Genomic DNA, 23985 nt, shown 5'->3' with positions numbered 1-23985 from the left:
CCTCTCCTCTCCTCTCCTCTCCTCTCCTCTCTCCTCTCCTCTCCTCTCTCCTCTCCTCTCCTCTCCTCTCCTCTCCTCTCCTCTCCTCTCCTCTCCTCTCCTCTCCTCTCCTCTCCTCTCCTCTCCCTCCTTCGCCCATTCCCTTCCCCTTCCTCATCGCCATCCCTCCTCTCCTCCTTCCCCCCCACCCTTCCCTCCCTCCCTCCCTCCTCCCTCCCTCCCTCCCTCCCTCCCTCCCTCCTCCCTCCCTCCCTCCCCGCTCCCCCGCAGCACCCTCGACGTGCCGGCCCGGCCGAGGCCGGGCGGCGGGCAGGACCTCAGCCCTGCCCAGGCCGCAGCTGGGGCCGGGAGCGCGGGTCCTGCCGCTGCTGCCCCCCCTGCCCCCCCGCCAGCAGCGCCCGGTGTCCGGGCGGGGCGAGCGGCGCGGAGCCCGCGGGCGGGGCGCGTTGCCCCGCGGAGCCCCGGCTAAACAGATTGTTCAACTCGCTTTCACCGCGGGCGTTACGAAGCGGATAAGGCTTTTGTCAGGGGGTGAATTATCTGTTTAGCGTGAAAGTACACCGGGAAGGATCAGCGCTCCGCCAGAGCCCCCACCGCCGCTTTGCAGGGAGCCCGGTCGATCCATCCGCCCGCCCCGACGGGACGGGCGGCGCCTCGGCGGAGGCCCCCGGTCCGAGAGCTCTGCCCCGGCTCCCGGGCTGGCACACGCGTGGGGAGATACGCGTGGGACGCTGCGTACGCGGGGGCGGAGGGGGCGGCTGGAGAGGCAGCCTGCAGGGAGGGCTCCCCTCTCCCCGGGGCAGCCGGCAGGGCCCTGTTTCTCGGTCCTCTCGGTGAGGAGGAGCTCGCTCCCTCCCTGCCATCCTCACCCACTGCAAATAAAATTAAGCGGCGAGGGAAAAAAGAGGTGGAAGCTTTTCAGAGTGAAAGGCCGGATCCCTTCCGGAAAGTGCTCCACTTCTGCTCCCTCACGCTTTCATTTCTTTCTTCTTCCCCCTTTTTTCCCCATTTTTTCTGGTGCGTCCTCTTTTTCGCCTCCTAAGCTGACTTCACTGGCATTTTCCCTCCTCGCGCTCACCCCGGAGGAGGAGGAGAAGGAGGAGGGAAAAAAAAAACCCAACACAACCAACCCAGCCACTAAACCCACCCAGCAGTGGATGGGGGGAGGCAGGAGGCTCGCAGTGCGGGCTCCTGACCAGCGGGCGGTGGAAGCCCCCCTCGCTCGGCGAGCTGATGGCCGGCGGCGGGGAGCAGGGCGCTACCGGCCCCGCGCACCCCAGCGCAGCGGCGGCCCCGGCCCCGGCGCCGGCGGGGCGGTGAGCGGGGCCCGCACCCGCGCTCGCTCGTCAGGCAAGGTGCGCTGGAGGGGGGATAAAACGGGAGGGAGAGCGGCGGAGAGAGGCAGAGAGAGGCAGGGAGGCTGGTGGGTCTGCCCGGCTGCTGGCTACCTCACCCGGCAGCGCGCATCCTGGCAGATGAAGGAGTAACTCACCCGCGTCTGGCTTTTTAAAATTTTTTCTTCTTCCCTTTATTTTTTTTTAAGGGGTGGGAAGTGTTTTACTATTTGATCCCATTTTTTCTTTCTTTCTTTCTTTCGTTCTTTCTTTTTTTTTTTTTTTTTTTTTTTTTTTTTTTTTTTTTTTTTTTCCCCCCCTCTCTAATTGTCTGTTTGTGTATACAAATACATCGCCTCCGCTCAGGGAGCCGGATATTTCCAACCCCAAACTATGGCTTTTCAAAAATCGCCTGATGCCTCCAACGCCACGAGGAAAACCCCCAGCTGCTGGAGATAGGAGCCTTGTGCTTGGACTCGGAGATCATCTTCGGCTTCACCAGCCACCTCCTGAGGGAGGAAAGCCAAGGTAAGGGCACCTTGCCCTGGCCCCGGGGGGGCAGGGGGCCGGGAGGGGTTCGGGGGAGGGGTGTTGTCCCGGCTGCGTTCCCTGCCCCGGGCCGGCTCACGGGAAGAGGAAGGCAAACTTGGCGGTGCGAAGTTTGGCGGCGGCCGTTCTGGGGCGGTTTTCAGCACAACGAACAGTCCTGGCGGCTCCGCGGAGCGGCGCGGAGCGGCACGGGGGGACCGCGCTGCCCGGCCCGCTCCCGGGGCTCCCCGCCCGGCACCGAGCCGCCTTGTGTACCCCCGCCTTCAAATGGGGAGTGGGGGGCACCGCGTCCCGGTATTTCCAGGAGGGTTTTTTTTTTTTTTTTAACTTAATAAGAAATGGAGGGGGCTCAGCCCAGCAGCGCGGCTCAGCCCACCCTCCTGCGCCGGCCGGGGGAGCGAAACCCTTTACCCCCCCTCCCCGTCCAAGCTGGGACTTGGAGCCGCGGGAGGGTTTTGCAGCCGTTACTCGGGCACATGAAATTTCGGAGCAAGTTCCCGGAGACCTGCAGAGCCCCGAGTAGGCGACAGAATGGACCTGGGGCGGATCGACCTGGGTGCGTGTGCCTGTGCCAGCCCCGCTTCCCCCGACCGCCCCCGAGGGGGGCACATGGCAGCCCCCGGGGCAACCGCCCGCCACTTCCCCGCGTCCCTCCTCTTCACCTCCCCACCCAAACTTTTCTCGGGCTCCAGGCGGGCGGGGGGGACAGCGGCCGCAGTGCCCCCAGGGGCTTTGCCCGCTGTGCGGGGGGCGCCTCGGGGGCTGTGCCGGGGCGCACATGGCTCCCGCCCTCCCCCGGGGCACGCACCCCTTTGGGGGGTGGGGGGGGGAGGGGGAGAGGCGCTTCAGCGACGTGCTGAGGAGAGCCAGGAAAGTTTAAGCGGCTGGGGAAGGTGCCTGTTGAGGCGGTGGATATTTCCCCCCCCCGCCATATACATGTTTTTTCCCACTCTTTGTGCTCGGCGCTGCTCGCATCCCCGCAGACACCCACCCCACAGTTCAGGTGCCACTGGCACCCACTCGCGCGGGTGGCGGGCAAGGAGACAAGGAGCCGCGTTTGGCATCGTCGGGGGGAAGCCGCCGCCGCCGTCTACCCGGCGCTGCCCCGCCGCTCCCCCGCGGTGGTGCCGGCTCCGGCTCCGGCTCCGTCCCGGGTGGGACCGGGGGCTCCCGTGTGCGGTCCCGCAGCGGCGCCGGCAGGTGGCGCTCTGGTCACGGGGACGGCGGCGGCAGCCGGGCTGCGCCCCGCGGGGCCGCTCCGAGCGCCCGGGCACGTCCCGGCTCGGCCCTTGCGCACCGCCGCCGGCCTGGCCGCCGCGGGGGCAATGGGACCGGGCAGGCCGGGGGCAAGGAGCGATAGACCGTGACGCAGGGTCCTCTCGCTGGGGGGATGGGGAAAAAAAAAGCTAACAAATGGGCTAAATATACGAGCCGGAGCGGCAGCCAAGTAGACAATTAGCTGCGAACGTTAATTTCTCCATCTGTCAGGTCAATTTTCGCATGTAGGAACATCCCATCGCGCCCGCCGAGCGGCTGGGCAGTCGGCCCGCCGGGGGGGGTGTCTGTGCCCCGCGGCACCGCGCATCTTGCCTGCGGAGGGGGGTGGGAGGTGGAGTGGGCACCGTACCCCCAACCCCCGGGCAGGGGGAGGACCAGCCGCGAGGGCGGAGCGGGGCCCTGCCGGTCCCCCGACCGCCGTCTGCAGCTGGTCCGTGCCCACAGCTCCCGTTCCGCGCCCGCGGCAGGAGCCGATGCCTGCGCGGGGGCAGCAAAGCGGGACCGGCACCCGGAGCCAGGCCCTTTTTTCCTCACTCCCGGGGAACTTGCGTGTGGGAACTTGGGTGTTGGAGTGTCAAGAAGGCACCCGCGGGAGTGTCCACGCTTTAGTCACAGCGGTTTGGGACTATAGTATAGGGTCACTATGAAATGGCATCTTCCCCCCTATCCCCCCCCCCCCCCCCCAAACCTAAACCCCAGCCCGCCCTGACCGAGGCTCCCCCGCCCCGCTTACCCCACCCCACCCGCCCCCGCCGCCCAGCCCCTCCTCCCCTGCCCTCCGAGCACTTTTCCAGCTTTTTTTCCGACGTGTTCCCGTGCTCCGGGTCCTTCCCCGTGCCGCCGTGGGGAGCTCACTCCGCCTCCCTTTCCCAACCCAAACTTCACTCCCTTCTCAACATGGGAGGCAACATCACCTAGAGCGGCAGCCCGGACGGCGGGGAACGGGCGAGATCACTGTTGGCACCCCCCGCCCCCCGCCCCGCCATGGGCGCCGCGGGCCGGCCGCACCGCCGGGCACCGCACCGCCCGCACTAGCGGGGCAGAGGCGCATCCCCCGCTATCATGATCGCGGCCGCCGGCAGGAAGGGTCTGGGACCTGAGCCCCGGGCGCCGGGGGTAAGTTGTTACAACTCCTTCCCCGCGTTTGGGCTTTTTTTTTTTTTTTTTTTTCCCCCTTTCTTTTCCCGCGGAGGGGGGTGGGAGCCGCGTTGCCTCCGCGATCCGCGGCGCTGAGCTCCGCTCTCTCCGCAGGTGGCGGAGGGGAGCGCGGCGCGGGAGCTCTCCCCGCGGAAGAGGCCGCCGGCCGCCGCCGAGGAGGAGCGCTGCGCTAGCCGCCCGCCGCCCGAGGGAGCGGGGGCCGCCGCGGGGGCCGAGCCGCGGCCGCTGGAGCGGGCGGCGGCCGGGGGGCTGGTGCCGGAGCTGCCAGGCCCAGCTGGCCGAGCTGAGGAGGCAGGCGGCGCGGCTGGCCGCCGGCGGCTGCCCGCCCAACGCCCCGCCGGTAAGTGCGCCCACGCCGCCCGTACAGCGCCGAGCACCGCGGGGCGGGCCCGGGGGGGGCGGAGGGAGCGTGGGGGTGCGGGGGCCGCGGGAGCCTGACCCCCAGCCCGGGAGGGGTCAGGTGTTCATCCCCGCGGATCTGGGAGGAGAGCGTGACGGCAAAGCCGGCGATTTCTAAGCCAGGAAGGTTCCTCAGAAGTTCAAGGGTTTCCCGTCCCGGGCTTTAGCAAAAAGCGAAACCGTGCGGCTGGACGCTCCCCCGCTGTTACAGTCACCAGCTGCCAGAAACAGTTACAAAAAAATATAATAATAGCGAGTTTGGCAAGAGGAGCGGGCGCCGTCCGGGACGCGCACTCGGTGGAGCCCAGAGCCGCTCCGAGAGCCCCGGTGCCAAACGAGTCCCCGTCCCGCTCCGCGGGGGCGGCCCCCGCTGGCCTCTGCCCCCCGGCCCCGGCGACACCGTTTCGGGGGTGCCGGCTCGGGGCTCTCTTCCTACGAGGAGCTGCCGGTACCAGCGGCTCAGCTCCTCCTTCCCATAAAATGCAGCTGAAAAGCACGCGCTCGTGATTGTGGCACTGGAGGAAACCTGGAGCTGGATGGTTTTGCTGGGCTTTGGCCTCCTGGATGCTTGAGTGTACCTCCCTGGCTTATGGGCTCGTTCCTGTCCTCAGTGTCACTCGGACAAGCCAGGGCTGTGCCATTTTCATCCAGTTTGTGCCTTAGGGTGGCCCTTCATCTTTGGTAGTGAATGGAGAAAGCGCATGAGGACGCCAGAGGTTTCCTTTAACACATATGCAGCTTTATTTGTGTGTATTGTAGTTGCCTGCACAGTTTTTCTTTCTATGTTTGTTTTCTGTAGATCAGAGGTCTTTGTTATTGTCGTCCCTTTTCCTTTAGTCGAAGGCATGTGAAACAAAAGTTTTAAAGGATGATACAGGTGAAAAAATACAGTCTTGATAGAGATTCTTGTCTAGGCACCTGAAGAGGTCCTGAGGATTTGCTGATGGGGCAAAATGCAACAGAAGACCCTGAGATTCTGTTTCAGGGCACATAAAATGTGTGTTGGGTTTTCGATAACATTTGGAAGTAACGTATTGTTTTCTAAACAATGCTTATCTGGATGTTTGCAAGAATGGGGGGGAGGGTCTGAAGAGGAAGCCAAACCCTACTGACCTTCATTTTCATTCAAAGAGTTCCTGTATGATCTACAGAATTCCCATTGAATCTAAATATAGTTTTGTTTGGAAGTGCATTGTGGAGCAGTGTCCGAATGCGCAGTGAGGTTTGTGTTTTCAGGCTGGATCCAAAGCCCTTTGAAATCAACAGGAGTCTCTCTATTGACCTGCTAGGTTTGGAGCGGGCTCTTATTTCTGCGGTGTAAAAGGTCACGTATCTTATCTCATTGAATTCAGGACTGCTGGGCCTTTTGTTTTCTGGATTGCAGCAAATAGTGCAAAGAAGTTTAATTTCCCCTTGTGAAGTGCATGAGACAGGCTGCTGCAGCATGGAGCACTTTCAGACCCCTCTTCCCACTGTTGGGCTGGGCCTCTGCCGTAAAGAATAGTGTCCTATCTGGGAGCGGATCTCTGTCATGGGAAAAAAAGCTGCTGGTGCAGCAGAGTCAGGGGGCCTTGGCCAGGTGTTCAGGTGAGGAGACCTGTGAGCAAAGGCCTGTTTGTGTGGTCTCCTTCCTGCAAGTCTCAGGGGACTTCCTTGATAGGCACTTGATGACGGGTAAATGAATCCCCCTTTTCTGCAGGGTTTCAAAGCATGCCGAGGAGCATCATAAAGCAGTAGTCATCACAGTGTCAGAACCTCAACAGACCTGATCGCAGAGTGACAGATACCGGGACTTACTGAGTAGCATACAGCACAGTTAAATGTTTAAATTTAAAAAAATCCCCATACCTTTTCTAATGCTTGTGAGACCTCTAGCCTAGTTGCAAGCTCAAAACCCCCACTAATCCTGGTGTAGTGAGCAGCTCCTCAGGAAGGAAGATGCAATAAACAGTCCTACTTACTGCCTTTGGAGTGTGAAGTAGGTTAGCGGGAGATAACAGTCAGGGGTTCGGCTACTCAGCTGCTGTGAATTGGCCTTGCAGTGGGAATCTGATGCAATATGCTGGCAGGTTGAGCACTGTGTTAATGTTTGTGCCAGAAAGGCAGCTTGCTTTCCCCCCCCCCGCCCCTTCCTTGTTTAATTATATAACAAGACATCTGAAAAAGCAATTCCTCTCCCTAAGAGCTTCATGCCCATACAATAAAAGCCCAAAGAGTTGCTTATAAGTTCTTCTAATGTACTGTCAAACTAAGCAACTACTGGCTGAGTAAACACCAGAAGGCTACTGCTCCTAGCGTGGGGCTCTCAAAGGGTTTACCTCCTTTGCCGTAATAATTAAGGGATCTTTCAGCACAGATTCAGAAAGATTTCCACACCTGGCTGAAAACCCTTTGGAAAGGTGGGTGGGTGCCTCAGAGATGAAAGAAGGGCTAGTTTCCTGCTGTTGATATCTTTCCTGATGAAAGAGAGGAGGTGTATTCTCATGCGTGGGGCAGCTGACAAGGGATTGAATTCACATTAGAATAAAAAGCCAACATACTGTTTGCAGTCTGCAGGGATAACAAATCTAATTGCTTGAGAGGGCTATGATTCATACAGTTTATGTGTTGCTGTCCTTTCAATTAGATGTATTTAAAATATATAAATAATTTAAAGTTTCAGTGCTCAGATGATGTGCATTGATTACAGAATACTGTTAGTTGTTTGTGTCTCTTTAAAACTCCTCCAAATCTCTGTGGACATCTGATAAAAAGGTGCACCTCTTTGCTTATGTTAAAACTCTTTAACAGTTCTCCCAAGTACAAGATTTACTGCACCCTACACTGTCAATTCCCTTCTTTTTACTGCTGCTGCCTTTACAGTTTGCCACCACAGCGAGGCCTGTGTGTGAATCAAAGCACTATTTTCATCAAATGTGGATGGAAATGCACAAAGTTTAATCTGAAATTATTCCAGATTAGGTATTGCGGTGTCAGCATCAGTTGCTGGGTCATGTACTGAACTGGTGTAGGAGTTAAAAAAAAAAAAAAAAAAAAAAAGGTGCCTTGGTTTATTCCTAATTAAAAGTTTTGTATGTGCCTTGCAGGTTGTGTCCCTGGGGAGCTGGTAATGGGATACAGGATCTCCTCCCTCCAGGGTTCTGGCTGGAGTGGAGAGCAGGTTGTTGTGCCTGGAAGTTGTTGCTTTTGGCAGCTGTGGGGCAATCCACGGGAAATGGGTTGGTGGTCTCTGTCTCACTCCCAGTTGGCAAACAGCCTTGTCACAAAACCACCACAACAATTACCGCTAATTGGCATCACTGTTGGCAGTTTCACAGGAGAGGCTGAGGACTGAATGGGGATGTAGATTAAATTAGTAATAATAATACTTAGCACCTCAAATCTTCACAGTTCTTTGCAAATGCTAATTAATTAATTTGCGTCATGCCCCTGTTCAGTAAACCCAAATGTGCTGTCATTTCTAAAGTGGTGTATGTCAGAGCGAGGTGTGGGTCTCTGAAAGGAAGGGGACAGGCAGGGACTGTCCAATGTGAGATGTGCTCCTGCAGCTGCATCGCTGGAAGTAAACTCTGCGCTCCCTGTAGCGCAGGCAATAGCCTTAAGGTTATACAGCTACTGGAAAATGGTTTTGGCGAATCCCTTATGAGCAGAGGAAGAAAACTCTCATGGTATGAGAAATGTGCACACTGATTCAGCTACATCCACAGAAGGGTTTTATACTGCTATAAATATTTTGGTTATAGAAAAGTAATAGTCGTACCCAGTTATACTAGAACAAAAGAATTTTTTTTTATTGGTACTGAAAGGAAGGCAAGACCAGAGGAAGTTAATTTTGGAAGTGATCAGCTTTGAGGATTGTGTTTCTCCCAGCCCAGGGATTCAGATGCCTCATTTCACCTGTCCCCACCCACCCTGACCCCCAACCCCTCCAGTCTGAACAGTTTATATTGTACCTACTGCTGTCGCAGGCGTGTGTCAGAGGCAGCATTAAGAGAGGCAGAAACAGGCACATGGTATTGTAGCTTGAGTTCAGCCAAGTTCTTGCTGTCCCATTTTTTAAGAGCTTCTTTTCTTCCCTGTTCCCCCCCGCGTTGCATTATCTGCACTGCATCTTACATGACGCACACCGCTGAAAGTCTTCCAGGGAGCTTGAGGGACAACGGAGTGAGTGTGGGCTCTTTATTGCTGGTGGGGTGGACAATACTTTTTCTCCAGTACCTAAAAAAACTGTATTGCCAGTTGAGCGAGTAAGCTGTGGTTGGGTACAAAGAGGCACACTGCCAGCCCTGGTCTGCAGAGAGTCTTGGTGACCAGGACAGGTCATGCCTTTTGTTGCTAACAAACCATGAATCATTTGAGGGAGCTAAGCAAGTCCTAGCCCGCCGTGTCCTTGGCAGGACTCTGTGTTACACCAGCTAGAGTTGGAGGAAGCCCAGCTTCTCCAGGAAAAAGGGGAGGATAGCAGTGGCTTTAGACATGCTGTTTGCACTGACGTGTCTCAGCTGTGCAGATACCACGCAGCACTGCTGGACTGAACTCCCACCACACCTGCTTGTGATCAAAGCGATGGTCTTTTGGTACACCTGTATGTGCTGCTGCTTGCATCACCTGAAGGGGAGATGAACAACAAAGTTTTGGGAAGGGCATGCTCTTTCCTGTGGGTTTCTCCTGTATGTTAAATAACCCCACATGTTTCCACGAGCAGCAGAACTAAGGAAGGATGGTTTGGTAGGATGGATGCTTTGCTTACCTCCTTTGCTCTCCCCATCCCACTGCATTAGTCTCAGCTGTTCCTGCCTTGTCCTCGATGATAAGAGGCAGCACCTTCGCTGCACACATACTGGATGGTTGGCAGTAAGCTAGTACTTGGACATCTGGCTTCTGCCAAATGGTTAATAACAGGTGGATCCTGCCCAACTTGTGGATGTTGTAGGAACTTGCGCTGAGCCTTCTACCTCAATTTCAGATCATTGGACAGGTTCAAAAGGTGTTGAGGAGGGCTCTCGGCAAGGAGAATGGAAAGAAGGGCAATGCAGCAGTTCTCATTGCATTGGAAAACTAGGCCAAGAGGACAGGCATGGGATTGAGGACTCTGGTCTTGATGTGTGAGGGCCAGGTACACTTTGTCATTCCCACCTTGGCCACTCTAATGGCATGGTATCAGCATGACTAGTAGCAAGGAGAGCTCGCATGATCCCTGGCTGCCCGTACTTGTCTCTTCACAGTTGTGCGCACTGTTGGGTGCTTCAGGAGCTTGTGCTGCACATGGAGAAGCCTGGGAGAGGGCTCTGTGTCCTTAGTGTTTGCCTGCAGGCTCATACTTCCCTGAAAGAGCGAGGATTCAGAGCACATGGGGACTTCTCACAACATTTGAGGTGGATGTGGGATAGGTCTAAGCGTTTAGGAGCAGTGCCTGATTTTTTGTGCAGTTTCTCTTCCCGTGCCCACTGTTTTCTATTAGTGTGTCAGCCCTTTCTACTGAGTGGCATGGTCACCTGGAATTTAAGAGTCCTGGTGATGGTTTAGAAACTGTACTGTCTTGCCTAATTTTGGGACCCTCTGTTACTGAGGGGCTGTTTTTCTTTTCTGCAGCAGGGTTGATGTGGATAAGGGGAATTGAGTGGGAGAACTGTGTCTTTTACAGATTCCTCTGTAGAGGAATCTGGTTTTCAGGGCTCTTTGCAAGCACTAAATGCACCTTAAAGCATTCGATATTTACCATTTCAAAAGTGAGTAAATGGAAAAGTAATGTCTTAGTTAATAAATATGAAACTATGGGGCATTTTTTTTGAGATGCACATTTAATATTTAATTTTGTGAGATGCTTGCAGAGACTTGGCCATGGAGTGCTTCAGGCTATGAGCTCAGATGTGGATTTCAGGTACGTGTGTAGTCTAATAACGGGGTTAGTGACACCCCTGTGTCAAATGTGTTGACATGAGCAGTTCCCTTGTTTCAGTCAGTGCAGTAGTCCCCATGCTATACGATAGGCTGAGGAAAGTAATTGTAATGAGTTTGCTTTAGACATTTAGGATTTTCAAGCATGCCCTTTTAACATACAGGTGAGTGGGATTATCTTGCAGTTCAGATGCTGGAGGCAAGAGACCTTCTCACTGGGGGATCTGAAGTGGGAGAGCGGGGATTGTGCAATTAGCTGAAGGTACCAGCGGTCTCCTGGGTAGCTGAGGGTAATTAGTATTGCTCCAGCTCTTTCTTTAGCTAATTCCTTCAGCACCCTGCCCTATTAGGGAAAGGGAGGAAACACATAAACCATTTCAAAATCCCAGGGGGTGGAAAAGAGCATCTGCTCCTAACATCTGAGGTTACTTTGAACCTGTTGAAATATGTAGTAGCTGCTTTATTGTTTTTGCCAAGAGTTTCCACCTACAGTGATCCCAACCTCTGACTTGTTAACAGTGGGGTTATAGGAGGCAGTAGTCATCCTCCTCTTCCTCAGCCCATGGCAGCTGATAGTGGCTGCTGCTCTGGACTTGGCACTGCAGGGTATTGGAGCAGGGATGGCTGAAACCACCAAGAGATTTTTCTTTCCCAAGACCAGGATCACCCACCATGTACACAGTTGCTGTATGAGTCTCCTGCTGTTCAGCTGCTCCACCAAAACTGCACTCTCTGGGTCTGAATCCTTCTTCCCACAGTGAGGATGCTGATGAAGAGAAGAGCCAGCTAGTCTCTGGGTTTTCAGCTGGCAGATGAACATTTTGTCATGAAAAGTGAGCGGAGCTTTTGCTTCACCCTGGCTAGAGGAAGAGAATCTATTGTCTTACGGAAGATTTTTCCATGATGATGCTGTTGCCTTTCTCAAAATTGGATTACCTTCAGGAACTAGTTCTATTCAGATATTACTCACACTGTGTATGGCAGGCAGCTGGACATTTGAAAGCATTGTATCATCTTTTTTTTTTTTTTTTTTTTTTTTAATTTACTGGAAATCTATGGAATTTAATTTGTCCGGATTTGTCTCCCTGCCCTCTGACTTCAGACCAGCAGCACTGGAATAACTGTTTTGTATTTATGTGTCCAGTATATCCCCAAATGGAAGGCATCTCTAGGAAGATGGGGGTCTTGTATGGTGCTGGCTGTGCTTGTGATCAGGAACAGGCTGACTTCTTTTACAAGTGTTTACTGATTTTTCAATGGTCTTTCAGATGGGTGGCTTATGGGAGAAAACTTGTGCCTTACTTTCAGGAAATTATGCCTCCTGCTGCCTTTGTTAACAGGAGGAATTGTGTCCCATTGCAGGGAGGCAAGACCTGAATTTAATCCCTAGATCTGTCACTGACTTTGTGAATTTGGGCAAGCTGCTTAGTATCCATGTGCTTAATTTCTCCTTTGCCCAGCAGACAGAAGGTGCTTCCGTCTCTTGTCCATTTCCAGTAAAAACTTTCTTTTTTTTTTTTTTTTTTTTTTTTTGTGGTGGGGACTCTGTCTTGCTTGTATGGCATTCAGCATCATTGGCTGCTGTTAGTAGGGCTGACTGCTCCTGTAATATGCACAGGAAGGAAAAACATATAATAACGCAGGGACACAGAAAACAGCGGACTCTGTGACTAGCAACTGAACTTTCAGGTCGGGTGTTGGGGAGGGGGTTCTGGGACTGGGGTCTCTGTAACAGCAGAAACAGCAAACAAAGCCAGGGGCTTCAGATAAACTGTGAAGATAGTAACAGACAGTCCTGAAAATCTTCCAGCTCACCAGGAGGGGAGTGGTGAGGCTGCGGAAGGGGACTGAAGGTGCTGCAGTGTATGTTTGGGCAAAGGGGAGCTTGCTTAAGTAGCAGGTATCAGATCAGCTTGGGGAGCATGGATTAGAGCTGTGCTGATCCTATCTAAAAGGGGTTTATCTGCATACTGTGCTGTGCCTCCCTGTGATAAAACTAGAAAAATGCCTTGTGGAAATGTGGTGTGGCCTTCTAAATCAGGAACTCTTCAGTGGCTTCAGTCCCTCATACTGCTATTGAAATTTATGCCAAAGCGTGTTACTTATTAGTTTTTCATTACAAATGTTTTATTTTTAAATGGAAAAAAGAAAAATTTTGTAGAGGAATCCAAGAGCAGCAAAGCTTCGAATGATTATTCCAAGCAAGGGGGGTGGTGGGGATATGTCACTTTGCAGGGGTAATGTATTCTTCTCTAGGATAAGTTAAAGTGAATGTAAACTTTTGGTGTATAGTTCTTTGGATGGACTTCTTTGCTTTGAAGCTGCATGAGCTTTTAAGGCGTAGCTGGCAGATGTTCATTTTCATGTTGGAGAAAGAATGTTTAACTCGTATAAATATATCCACCTATTTTAGGCAGCATAATGCCATTGTTGCATGTTTGTTTTATCACTAAGAGTCTGACTGTTTATGCATCACCCTAACATACAGTGAATCAGTGGAATCTCAGCACTTGCTCACAAAAAAAGGCTTAGGTGCACACAATTATCTTTCTGTCTGAGTCAAGCCTTAAAATCAGTCTTTGATCAGTGTTCCTGGAATTTGGTAGGCTGCTCTGAGTTTCGGCTGGGGCCAGGACAGCATTGGCATATGTCAATACCTGTGCAGAATGCCGTATAGCTGTGGGAGAATGATCAATTTCCATTTAGCTCTTAGCAAATCTTCCCCTAACATTGCTGAGGGATTTTACACTGCTCAGTGAATGGAATGGGAAGCCTTCTGTACAAAACTGAAATGTGATACTTCTGGCTAGGCTGGGCATTGACTGGCTTTGAGCATTAACTGTGAAAGTGAAGCATTAGTCCTAGTTCTCACAGCATTCAAAAGATTATGTTAAGATATGTTTCCTGTTTTACCACAACATACAAATTGTTACAGCATGGTTTGTGTCGCTGTCGGTGTGTATATATTGATCAGTGATGATTATACTGTAAATGGGCAGTGTTTGGCTTTGTGTTTTAAGTCATTTGTGAAGTTAGATGTACTCAGTTTGTATTGTACTCTTTTTTTCTTTTCTCTTTTTTTTTTTTTTTTAGTTGCCTTGTGTTGTTCTCCCTGTATTGTGTGTTGTAGCATGTTTTTACTCCTTTTGGCCTTGTTGCTGTTCTCCTGGACTTCAGAATACAGCAGTATAGCTTTGCCTGTAGCTTTATCAAGTAAAATTTTTTTTTCAGGGGTTGCCTGCTGCTTTTACATCTTGCGTGGGTCCAGTTCAGAGGTGGTGGCTGTGCCCAGGGTACATCACGCAACCCTCAGCAGAGTGGTACTGCAGAGTGTTTTGGGGGAGGTGAGCCTGCTGGGGTAATTCACGTCAACGGCATGATGCTGGATCGGTGGTACACATCTGATTTCCATCCCAAGACAGGGCACTGGGAGCTGTTGTCATCCCTGGGCTGTGACATGTCTCCAAGGACTCTCTGGGATGTGGCAGTTTCAACAGCTGTTGGAAATACCATGCAAGCGGCTTCTACAATCAAGAAATCTGGCCATCCTTGTTTCAGTTGCTTTACAACTTTTGGGTCATCTGTATAGGCTCTCTGTACTGCTTGGTGTGGAGTGGCGAGAACATTTGGCTCTTTCCTTGGTAGCTGTTGAGTCCTCTTTGAGTGCCCCTGGACACAACACACCAGTGTGGTGACAGACCCTCCCTACCACCAGATTGTCTAGTGTGGAGTGTAAAACCATCTGCTTGTGTCTACTGCCCAACAGCAGCCAGGCTCTAGCAACCAATGGGACAGTTCACAGGAGGGTTAAGAGACCAAGAGACAAACCTTAAAATGTGCTCTGTGCTTTGTCTGTGGAGCGCTTGGTAGATGTTGGTGTGGTGATGGCTCCAGAAGCCAAGACCAGTGCAATGCCTGGGTGACCAGTCACCAGCCCAGACTGGGAACATCTCATACTGCCTGTTTCATGCAAGTAAATGATTTTCAGCTGCAATAGTCAGCAAAAGTTGAACAGATCTGGCTGAATAGAGGTTCAGCAGGTGAAGCTTGACTAATAATGCCAAAGCACCTGGCATCCAAATGATTGAAGGAAGGACAGGGAGATAGTTGAGTGAGTAATCTCTGGCAGCTGGGGCAAGGAGGATTTTGCTTCCCATGTAGCGAGTATGCTTAGGACAAGTGTAAAGAGCATGCCAACCTCTGTCAGTGTTGGACTGTGTTTTGTGTTGGTAGAGCAGCAGAGTTTTGTCAGAGTTTTGGCCTGAATTAAGTAAAAGTGATTGCTGAATGTTAGGAGAAGGGAAGTTTGATTGACTTGGGTATTACTTGAGAAACACCAGCCATGTTGTGATAGTGCATCAGTTTTGTGTTGAACACATGTACATGTGTGTGTTTGTATAGAGACCTGGCTGTTCCACTTGTGAGAACGAGTGCTCCATGAAAGAGAGGGAGCAATCTTTGATGAAAATGTCACATAATCCCCAAGTGCATGCCCTAATGCTGGGTGCATCGTGAGGAAGAGGGGCGTTCCCATATCACTGCCTGGCTCTGGGCCATCTGGTTCTAAGGAAACAGTAATTAGTGATGAAAACCGAATTTTCTCTACAAAATTTGGCCTTTGAAGGATGCAGATGAGGCACAAGTGTCTTTGCCACTGTAATTTCTGGGCAATGCTGGTGCTCCTTTTCTGGTAGGTGGGCAGAAGATGGAAGGGCTGGTTTGTCCCAAATACCACTTTTAGAAGTCCTTAATATGAACTACAGGTGCTGCAGAGCTTTTGTAAGTTATCTTGAAAACTATGCTGTGGGTGAAACATAGGCCAGTAACTATTTTGCCTGTAGCTTGTAATTAAATACAAAGTTAAACCCAGAATCTCCAGTGAAAATGTTCAGGTGTTAGTGTAGCTTGTACAACTGTGAATGCAGAAGTGAGCTATTTTGCTGTCTTTCTCTGAAGATTTTGTTGCAAAGGAAGGCAAGTACATTTGACATTCCTCCAACAAGCTCTCACAAGGGTAATTTTGTGTGGATGATTAAGTGGCATGGAAACACTGTAAGATACTGTCCTTTTGTGGGTTTTGTGAAGAGGAGATACAGTTGAAGTAATTTATAATATGCAGAGTCTCAGCAGTCTGCTGAGAGAGCTTCTTTCAGCAATTACCTGTAAGAATAAAGTAAAAAGCATTTATTATTGATATTCACATTCCACATATTAAGAAATATTTCTTCTGATATTGTTAATTTTTTATTTGTAAGCTCCAAAGGAGTGTAGAGTAAGACAAATGTGGTAGAGGAAGAAAAATAGATGAGTTAATGTATTAAGTTTACATATTTTTCATTTGATGGATTTATGGTTTTTAATTACACCGTCATGTCTTGCATTGGGATCCCTGGGGGCCCTTTCTGAATTTTGTGCTTATGCTCTTAAAAATATGAGATGCTTTAACCCGCCACCTTGTGCAGTGTTACTGCTGCTTGACTGACCTCTGTTAAAGTTACTTTTCATTTGAGTTTAAAATTCAAGGCCTCACCGAACAGCTAAATGAATTGAAAAATATTTGTGTGATTTAGAGAGTTTCTCAGCCTGCCATGTTGTGCCTGTGAAACACAGATTGTGAATGGATTTCTTTGATATTTGCATGGAAGGCTGGACTTTGTGCTCAGCGTTTGCCAATTTGATCATGAGTAGCAACACCTTGGCCTCAGCTTATGGCCTTACTGGCTCCCAGTGGGGTGTCTGGCAGTGGAACGTGGTCGTGTCTTTGGTCATAACCTTTTGGGGAGCCATCACTGGATTTAGGGAAGAGTATGTTCAGTAATACATTGTCCTGAATCTGGCTGTACATCTCTTTACTTCTGTCTTCAGTTACATACAGCACTGGATTTTAATTTCATAATAGTTTGCATCATGGTTCTTTTATTGACAGTGGAATCGAAAACCTGTGTTAACAGGTGGAAAATGAAGCCTGTTGGCTCTGTGTAGTTTCAGTTGATTTACACTGGTGAAACAGGAGAGGAAGCCAGACTGCAGAACTGAGTCAATGTCAGTATTCCAAATCCATTTCTCTGTGTAGCTATCATTACCTCTGTCTGCTTTTTCCCAGCATATCCTCTTCATTTTTATGTTCAGTGGGAACATAATTACCTGTATGTGGGGGGAAAAAACATAATGCCAGGATTGTTTGGTATAACTGAGATATAGCTTATCTGAGAGGTGAACAACCCAAGCGGATAATACTCAAAATTTCCAAAATAAATTTGCCTTGGGACTGACACCGAGCATGAATATTCAGCCACAACGTGAGCCTCTTTTCTCAGATCTGTGCTGTATATCCTTTTATAATTCTGTTAATGGCTGCTCTTAAGCACACACAGCTCAGGAACAAAATAGCTCTGATTTGTGTGGTTAGAATTTAGTTTGGTTTCAGCTTCTTATTGCCAAGTCTTTTGATGACATGAAAGATATGTTAGATGCAGGGCTGGCTTTTCTGACCCACCCTGAGTTCTTCTCTGAGCTTTTTATTGCTGTGGGAGGGCTTGACTCTTGCAGGATTGGGTACAATGAAAAGCGTGAAGTAGATAGCTAAAGAACTGCAATGCAGAATAGACACTTGGCGCTGGGAAGTGAACACAAGTGAGAACACAAAGGCATTGTTCTCTGAAGTGATGCATTGGAAGATCTCTACTTTTCTGTGTTTTCTTTTTGTAGTTTCTATTTTGGTTCCTCTTGCTAGTCCTGGTTCAATCTGATTTTTCTTCTTGCCACTGGAGCAACAGCCCCGTTTGCCAGTGTTGGAAAATAATCCAGGGCATCCCCTCCTTACTGAAGGCTATACTTCTGCTTTCTGTGGAAGCAATGAAAGGCCTGGTACAGAAGATCGTCTCACTAAGCATAACGGTACAGAAGCAGTTCACCTGCACCTAAAGCAGTGAGCTGAAAAATGTCTATGGTTGTTCAACAAGAAAAAATGTAGATCCACTGTGTGAAAAATCCGCTTCTTTCTGTACCTGGAGAGGATTCCTTAAGTCTGCGCAAGAGCAAAGTAAGGTAATCCTGATCTTACAGAGGAGTTAGTTAACCCAGGAGTCTTGTAGCTCAGCTGAATACAATACAGGAGTGACATCAGTGAGAGATTAGAATAAGCTTGTTATCTTCAAAGACTGTTTACTTAAAGGTTGGGGAATCACTGTGTTTGTAGGTAGAGGTAGGAAATGTCCTCAGGCAGGCAGGAGCTGATAACGTTAAACAGAGCAGTAGTGTTTCTCCTGGAGCATCCTTGTGTGCTTCTCCCAGCCTGCTGGCTGCCTCTGCTTTTGTGTATGCCACTGGTACAGAGGTCTTTAAGACATAGCCAGGGTGATTTTGGAGGCTAAGCACTGAACTCAAGCAGTATCCTTGTAGCTTTTGGGTTATTTCTTCCATGATCTATGAACTTTGGCCCTATACGGGGTGATTATATGGATGGTTTGTAGCCTCTAGCTTGTTTTTATATTGTTTGCCTGTAATTTTTTTTTTTCCTGTTAATTTTCAGGGTAGATGTGCTTATAGGGTAGCTTCTGAAAGCATATCCTGAATTAGCCTGTCTGTCTGTGGAATGGTGGGGAGGGAAAGGAGAAGGGAGCAGGGTGTGCTGCTTTTCTGTGCTGGGCTATCAGTGGCCTGTCTAGTGGTGCGATGCAATGACTATGGGGCACGTGCTGCTGTACAGCATTTGCTCTGCTGGGAAGCAGAGTTGTTCTGATAAATATCTCCATGCGACAACCTGAGGAATCAACTTCTACGAATCCTGGGGCAGTATTGCTTGTATTTTTCTTACATATTTACATCTGTAAGTTTTCTTTAAAATGTTGGTTAGAGGTATTTTAAAAAAATCTGAGTTGAGCAGTGTTACCTACTCTTGGATATTTCATCTACTGCTTGTATTGCATGGAAGACAATATGTAGTTGGCTTGGTTTTTTTTGAGCATTGTTATGTAGGACTTGGATCTTTCCCGCAGCGTTCCTTTTGACAGCAGTGAAGTTACTTCTGTTCTGCAGTAAAAAGGGCAATTTGATTTGCAGGTTGCTGCGTAAGAGCGTCTATAAACTTAATTTGGAGCCCACTGGGATACATGTCCTGCATGCAAGTGTTTAGCTTTTCCATTTTGTTCTCATGAAAACATTTCTGTAAAAGTGGTCTTTAAGGCCAATTTGTACCTAACTGGCATTTTTTTTTAAGACAAAGCAGAGATGCAGTGTTCCAGGCAGATATATTTTTGTTCCCAGCTGTTTTGAATGCTCATTTGATGTTAAGTCTTTGTTTAATCCAGTCCTATGTCGTTAATGGCTCTGGAGTAAGTAGGTATGCAGAGCTGGAGGAAATCCTGTTTTATACCTCAGAAAGACTAACAATAATGCCGCTTGGTGAGGTAATGGGTAAACACAGTAAAAAATAAAAACGTGCTTACTTATTACTGAAGCAGAAAAATAGCTTATGAAGCATAATGTTGTCTTTGATACGTGTAGATAATCTGACCTGCTTCAGTCTGTGGATTAAGGCATTAACTGGGCCAGCCAAAATGGCTTCTTGTAAAGAACCCGCCCCACTGGTTGTAAAGGAGTTGTCAGCAAATGCTAATGAGAATTAAAAAGAGGTAGGAGCCCAGTCATAACCCAGCAAAGTCACTTGGAAGACTTGCCTTTACTTCAGTGGTCAGTTAATTCCCACCTGAGGTGGAGGGTTGCGTTGTGCAGCTCAGTGTTGTCACGAGTCTTATGTGGGTGCTGGTTCCAGTCAAGGGGGTGGGTGGTGCACAGCAGAGCTCTGATGAAGCCTTAGGTTTGTACCTGTCCTCTTCCTGGTCCTTTCAAGACACTGTAGGAAAGAGAAATTGGGGGCATCCCCAAGCTTTTCCTTCCATTTCCTGAATGAGTTAAGTTTAGGAGAAAAGAAGTATTTGTTTTCAGGAACAACCAGTGCTCTTGTAGGAGGTCAAATGTCTTCATCAAGTTCTTGAGGAATTCAAGGCTGGATTTAAAGCTCTTGATCTTGGTCAGTAGATGGATGACAAGTGGAAAAACAGGCTGAAATTTTGGTAGCCATTTTGGGAAATCATTGACTTTTTTTAAGAAGAAAACGTGAAATTGTGTAATTTTTGCATCAGCCAGGTTCCATAGCAGTGTGTGTGAATACAGTGAAACATCTCAACTTCAGCCTACTTGCACCTGCTGTGCTACAGGCTTCCCTAGGGACCTAGGGCAAGTCAGCTAGCATTTGCACTTTTAGGCATACTTACCCCATTTAGCACATGAATTTTGCTCACCATGTGATTACAGGCTAGTGAGTTGCAAGCATATATACCAGAGCCCTCCTGCTGGTGATCCTTACATATGCACCATTTCTTCTGTGCATTTATCTAGTATATATTTCACCTGTATTTCTAATCTCTCTTTGCCTTCATGTTTTTGACTGTGAAACAGCAGTGATCCCTTTTCTTTGAGTAAGTAGCTGGAGTCATACTTGTAACATATTTTAAGACCATTTAGAAGGTACAAAATTATTTAAGTGCTTGTGATTTGTCTTGTTTTGCTTTATTTGATTTCTTAAATGTCAGCCACTCTGAACAGTTCCTAGGATTTTCCTCTTCTCATCAGCTGACACTTCCCAAATAAAAGGCAGCTGGTGTGCTGAAAGCATCATTCCCTTAAGAATTTGGTGTGTGATGTGTTTAGCTGGGGAGAAAGCCCAGTGATGGTTACCCTTTTTTTTTAATTTTTATTTTTCCCCCTAAAAGTTACTGTTTCCCCTGTTGGTTTAATGGTGGAAGAACACTGCAACACGTTTAGCTGTGCAGTGCCTTTCAGGTAGTGAGAGATACTTGAGGAATGAGATCCCATGTGCATAACTGGCTGGCACTTGGTTGACCTAAGCTGACGAGTCTATACATAGTCCTGATTCCTGCCTGCCAAAAGAGCATCTGATGCAGACAGCTGCTGGGTGTGTGACCCCTTTTGGTACCTGGGGCTTGCGTGGGCATGTGCCTTCCTACCTGTTTGGTGGGTGCGGCTACCTCCAACGCTTTCTGCTCTGCGTCTGTGCTTTTGGAGAGGACAGCCCCACCAGGAGACGTTGTCCTTGGTGGAGGGAGCTGTTGGACCCCTGATGGCAGGAGGGAGCTGGGATACCTGTGCTTACCTTCTGTAGAGGAGCAGATGGTCATGGCTCCCTTATGCAAACAGTGCTTCTTGGCAGAGTATTTAGGGTAAGGACGAGAAGCGGTGAATATGCATTGGGCATCACAAGCTTGTAACTGCCTGGTGGGAAGCGCAAAGGGGAGGTTGCTTGAAGCATCTCCCTGCCCTAGACCCCAATAACTGTGTTATTGGCTCCAAGACGTAGGAGGGAGGGAAACCATCCATTAACAGCTGCTTTCCAGAAATGCTTGAGATCAGAGTCTAATGAGTATGTATCACCTCTAGTGTATCTTGCTTGTTTCAGGTTATGTTGTGATGGCAGTCCTGATCATTATCTCATATTAATTTTCTAGAGCATGATGTATGTGGCTACACCTACTGCGCTCAGAGATTTCACTGCAAGATTAGAGACATGTTTAGGAAATTAGTAATGAGAGAAAAACACGTAATTAAAAATGATATCAGTTTGCAAGCTCATCCATCTTCAGCCAGCTTGCTGGAAGAGAAAGGAGTCTTACACAATGCTTAGTGGTGGGAAAACGCATTTGGCTTTCTAAATTTTAAACAGGAAGGAACTATTTAAAAGACAGACTTACAATACTAATCAGGGCACTTACTTGGGAACGTTGGGTCACGTATTGTAGCTGCATAATGTCAAGGTAACTCAGACTGTGTAAAGTTAAAACAGATCTCATTATATTTGTTTTCTTTTAATGATGCCTTCAGACATTTTTTTTTGGACCCTTTATAAAGTAATTGGGTCCTTGTACTGAAAATAGTACTCATACTTTGAGGTAATCAGATTTACATATGCTGAATAATGGCTGTAATGTTATGAGGTTGCAAGCTTAACAATTAATTTGTTTGCCGAGATATGCAATTTTATGTGAAATGTCTTAAATTCAGTCTGCAACAGAATTTTAGCTCTTCATCCCCAATGACCATTATGAAATTGTCGTATGCCTAAAAGTGTGCTCAGCACAACTGCAATTGTTCAGACTGAATTTCCAGTCATTTTATGATGCAAACCTTAGTTCAGAATAAAATTGTTCTTTAGCAGAAAGGAGAAACATCATTCGGTTGTATATGGTTCATTATAAAATGTGGTAACTTTTAAACGTTTCAAACAGTGCACATGCTTTATTTGAGTTTTTGTGCCATTTTTCATGAACAGTTAACAGTACCTTGTTGTCATTTTTGTCATGGTATGTCCATAAATTCAATTATCTTTCTCTTTGGTCCAAATTACAAACACATAGAAAACCTAAGCAGATGTCAGAGCAATAAGCAGGTGTACATTGTAGTATTTTGCAAAGTTTTAATTGCTGCAGGGATGTTTCCTAGTTAATGGATCTGTTTATTAAGTGCTTCTATCTGTGTGTCTTGTTCAGGAGTGTACCTTACACATGGTATTTTCAGGCTGAATCTGGCTGTTTTCTCTAGTGACAGCCTCCGAGTAACCATGCAGAGGGACGTGTTTCTTCACTTATGATGTCCATAGTGTAGTTCACAAAACTACTGAATTGCTTGTTGTGTAGGTTACTGTTTGCTTATTGGTAAAATCATTAAATGCTTTAGAGTTGCTAGTTTGACACAGGGGGGCCTAGACCCGGCTGGGCCTATGGATGTGACCAGCGTGTAAATATTTACTCTTATTGCCTCTGTAAGCACTCTGGGGTAAGGCCAAACATGGGCCATGAAAAAAGGTCAGAGGGCCGGAGCACCTCTCCAGTGAAGAAAAGCTGAGAGAGTTGGGGTTGTTCGGCTTGGAGAAGAGAAGGCTCCGGGGAGACCTTACAGTGGCCTTTCAGTACGTAAAGGGGCCTTATAAGACGAAGAAAGGCTTTTTAGCAAGGTCTGTAGTGTTAGGACAAGGGGTAATGGTTTTAAACTAGACAAGGGTAGATTTTGATTTGATACAAGGAAGAAATTCTTTACGACAAGGGTGGTGAGATAGTGGAATAGGTTGCCCAGAGAAGTTGTGGGTGCCCCACCATTGGATGTGTTCAAGGTAAAGTTAGATGGGGCTTTGAGAAACCTGATCTAGTGGAAGGTGTCCCCTGCAAGTTGGACCTAGATGATCTTTAAAGGCCCCTTCGAACCAAACTATTCTATGATCTTTGGGTGGCTGCTGATGGCAGCTGTTGGGTGTCCATCTGTTGAGAGATGATGGCTGTTGTTATCCAGGAGGAGGGACAACAAGTGAGGAGAGTATGGCCAAAATGTCTGAACAAAGACCAGCAGTTCTTGATGGTGCTTGGAGTGAGGAGCTGTTAGTTTGGTGGCCAAGGGACCCCTCATGTCTGGGAGCTGGAGGTCAGCAGCTGTCAGGGACAGTGTAGGCAGCTCCCTGGCATTCGCTATAATGCTTACCCATGAAGAACTGGCCTTCCTGGAGAGGTGCAAGGGGAAGCACAGTCTTGGCAGCCACTTTGGGGTCTGTGCAGATGTGTGTGAATGGGGGAATGTGTATATGGTCTGGGGATGTGTCCACTTGCTCTGTGCTCACTGCCCAGAAGCAACTGCATTGTGGGAAGAGGAGGCACTTGAGTTCGTGGCCCTGTGTGATGCTGCAGATTTGTACCCAGACCAGGCCATGGAGCCAGGACTGGGGCTTTTGTGAGCAATATTATGTATTGATGAAACAATGAGAGAGAAATTCTTTTCCCAGGAATTAAATAATTGCTTCCTTGATGAAAGGACCCAACATCTGGCTTTTGTGCTTCATGTATTTTGTCATGTAGATATAACTGTTTGCTTTGTTCCTGGTAGTAATGTTAACTTATTAATGAATGAATCTGTTTCCAGGTCAGTGGAAAATTGCATATAAATCTTTATTACATGTACTTGATTGTCTTTAACTCTTTATAAGATATAATTAGCATCCAGTAGTCATATTGTGGTGCTGTTTCTGTGATTACGGTGGTAGTTAGTGTGCAGTGCAATTCTGGTTTTATAGACTGGAGCTAATGTTATCTTGATTTAAAATAAAGGATAAACATCGGCCTATGTTGTTGGCCAGTTAATTTTCTCACCTTTCTGCTGCCCAGTTTTCATTGCCTCCTGCAGTTCTGAGATGTGATTGCCTGCCACTGAGTAGCTTCAGATTAAAAAGCCGTGATTTTTAATACATGGTGCTTGACATTGAAGTGGAGCCACTTTCAGTAACGGTGTCTGCGATGGGAGGGAAAATGGG

The 23985-nt window shown here is 48.8% G+C and overlaps 1 protein-coding gene across 1 annotated transcript in view; it reads left to right on the top strand.

Annotated features, from left to right (window-relative positions):
- The first annotated feature begins 1727 nt into the window (after positions 1-1727).
- KIF26A (kinesin family member 26A) overlaps positions 1728-23985 on the top strand; it is a 103337-nt gene continuing 81079 nt past the window's right edge. Inside the window, 4 exon segments of the mRNA XM_086462853.1 lie at positions 1728-1767; positions 1770-1862; positions 4396-4562; positions 4564-4659. Of these exon segments, the coding sequence (XP_086318979.1) occupies positions 1728-1767; positions 1770-1862; positions 4396-4562; positions 4564-4659 (396 nt within the window).

This window comes from Leptosomus discolor, chromosome 3 (genome assembly GCF_034619465.1).
Source record: "Leptosomus discolor isolate bLepDis1 chromosome 3, bLepDis1.hap2, whole genome shotgun sequence".
Taxonomy (NCBI): Eukaryota; Metazoa; Chordata; class Aves; order Leptosomiformes; family Leptosomidae; genus Leptosomus; species Leptosomus discolor.
This window is presented reverse-complemented; position numbering and strand designations above follow the sequence as displayed.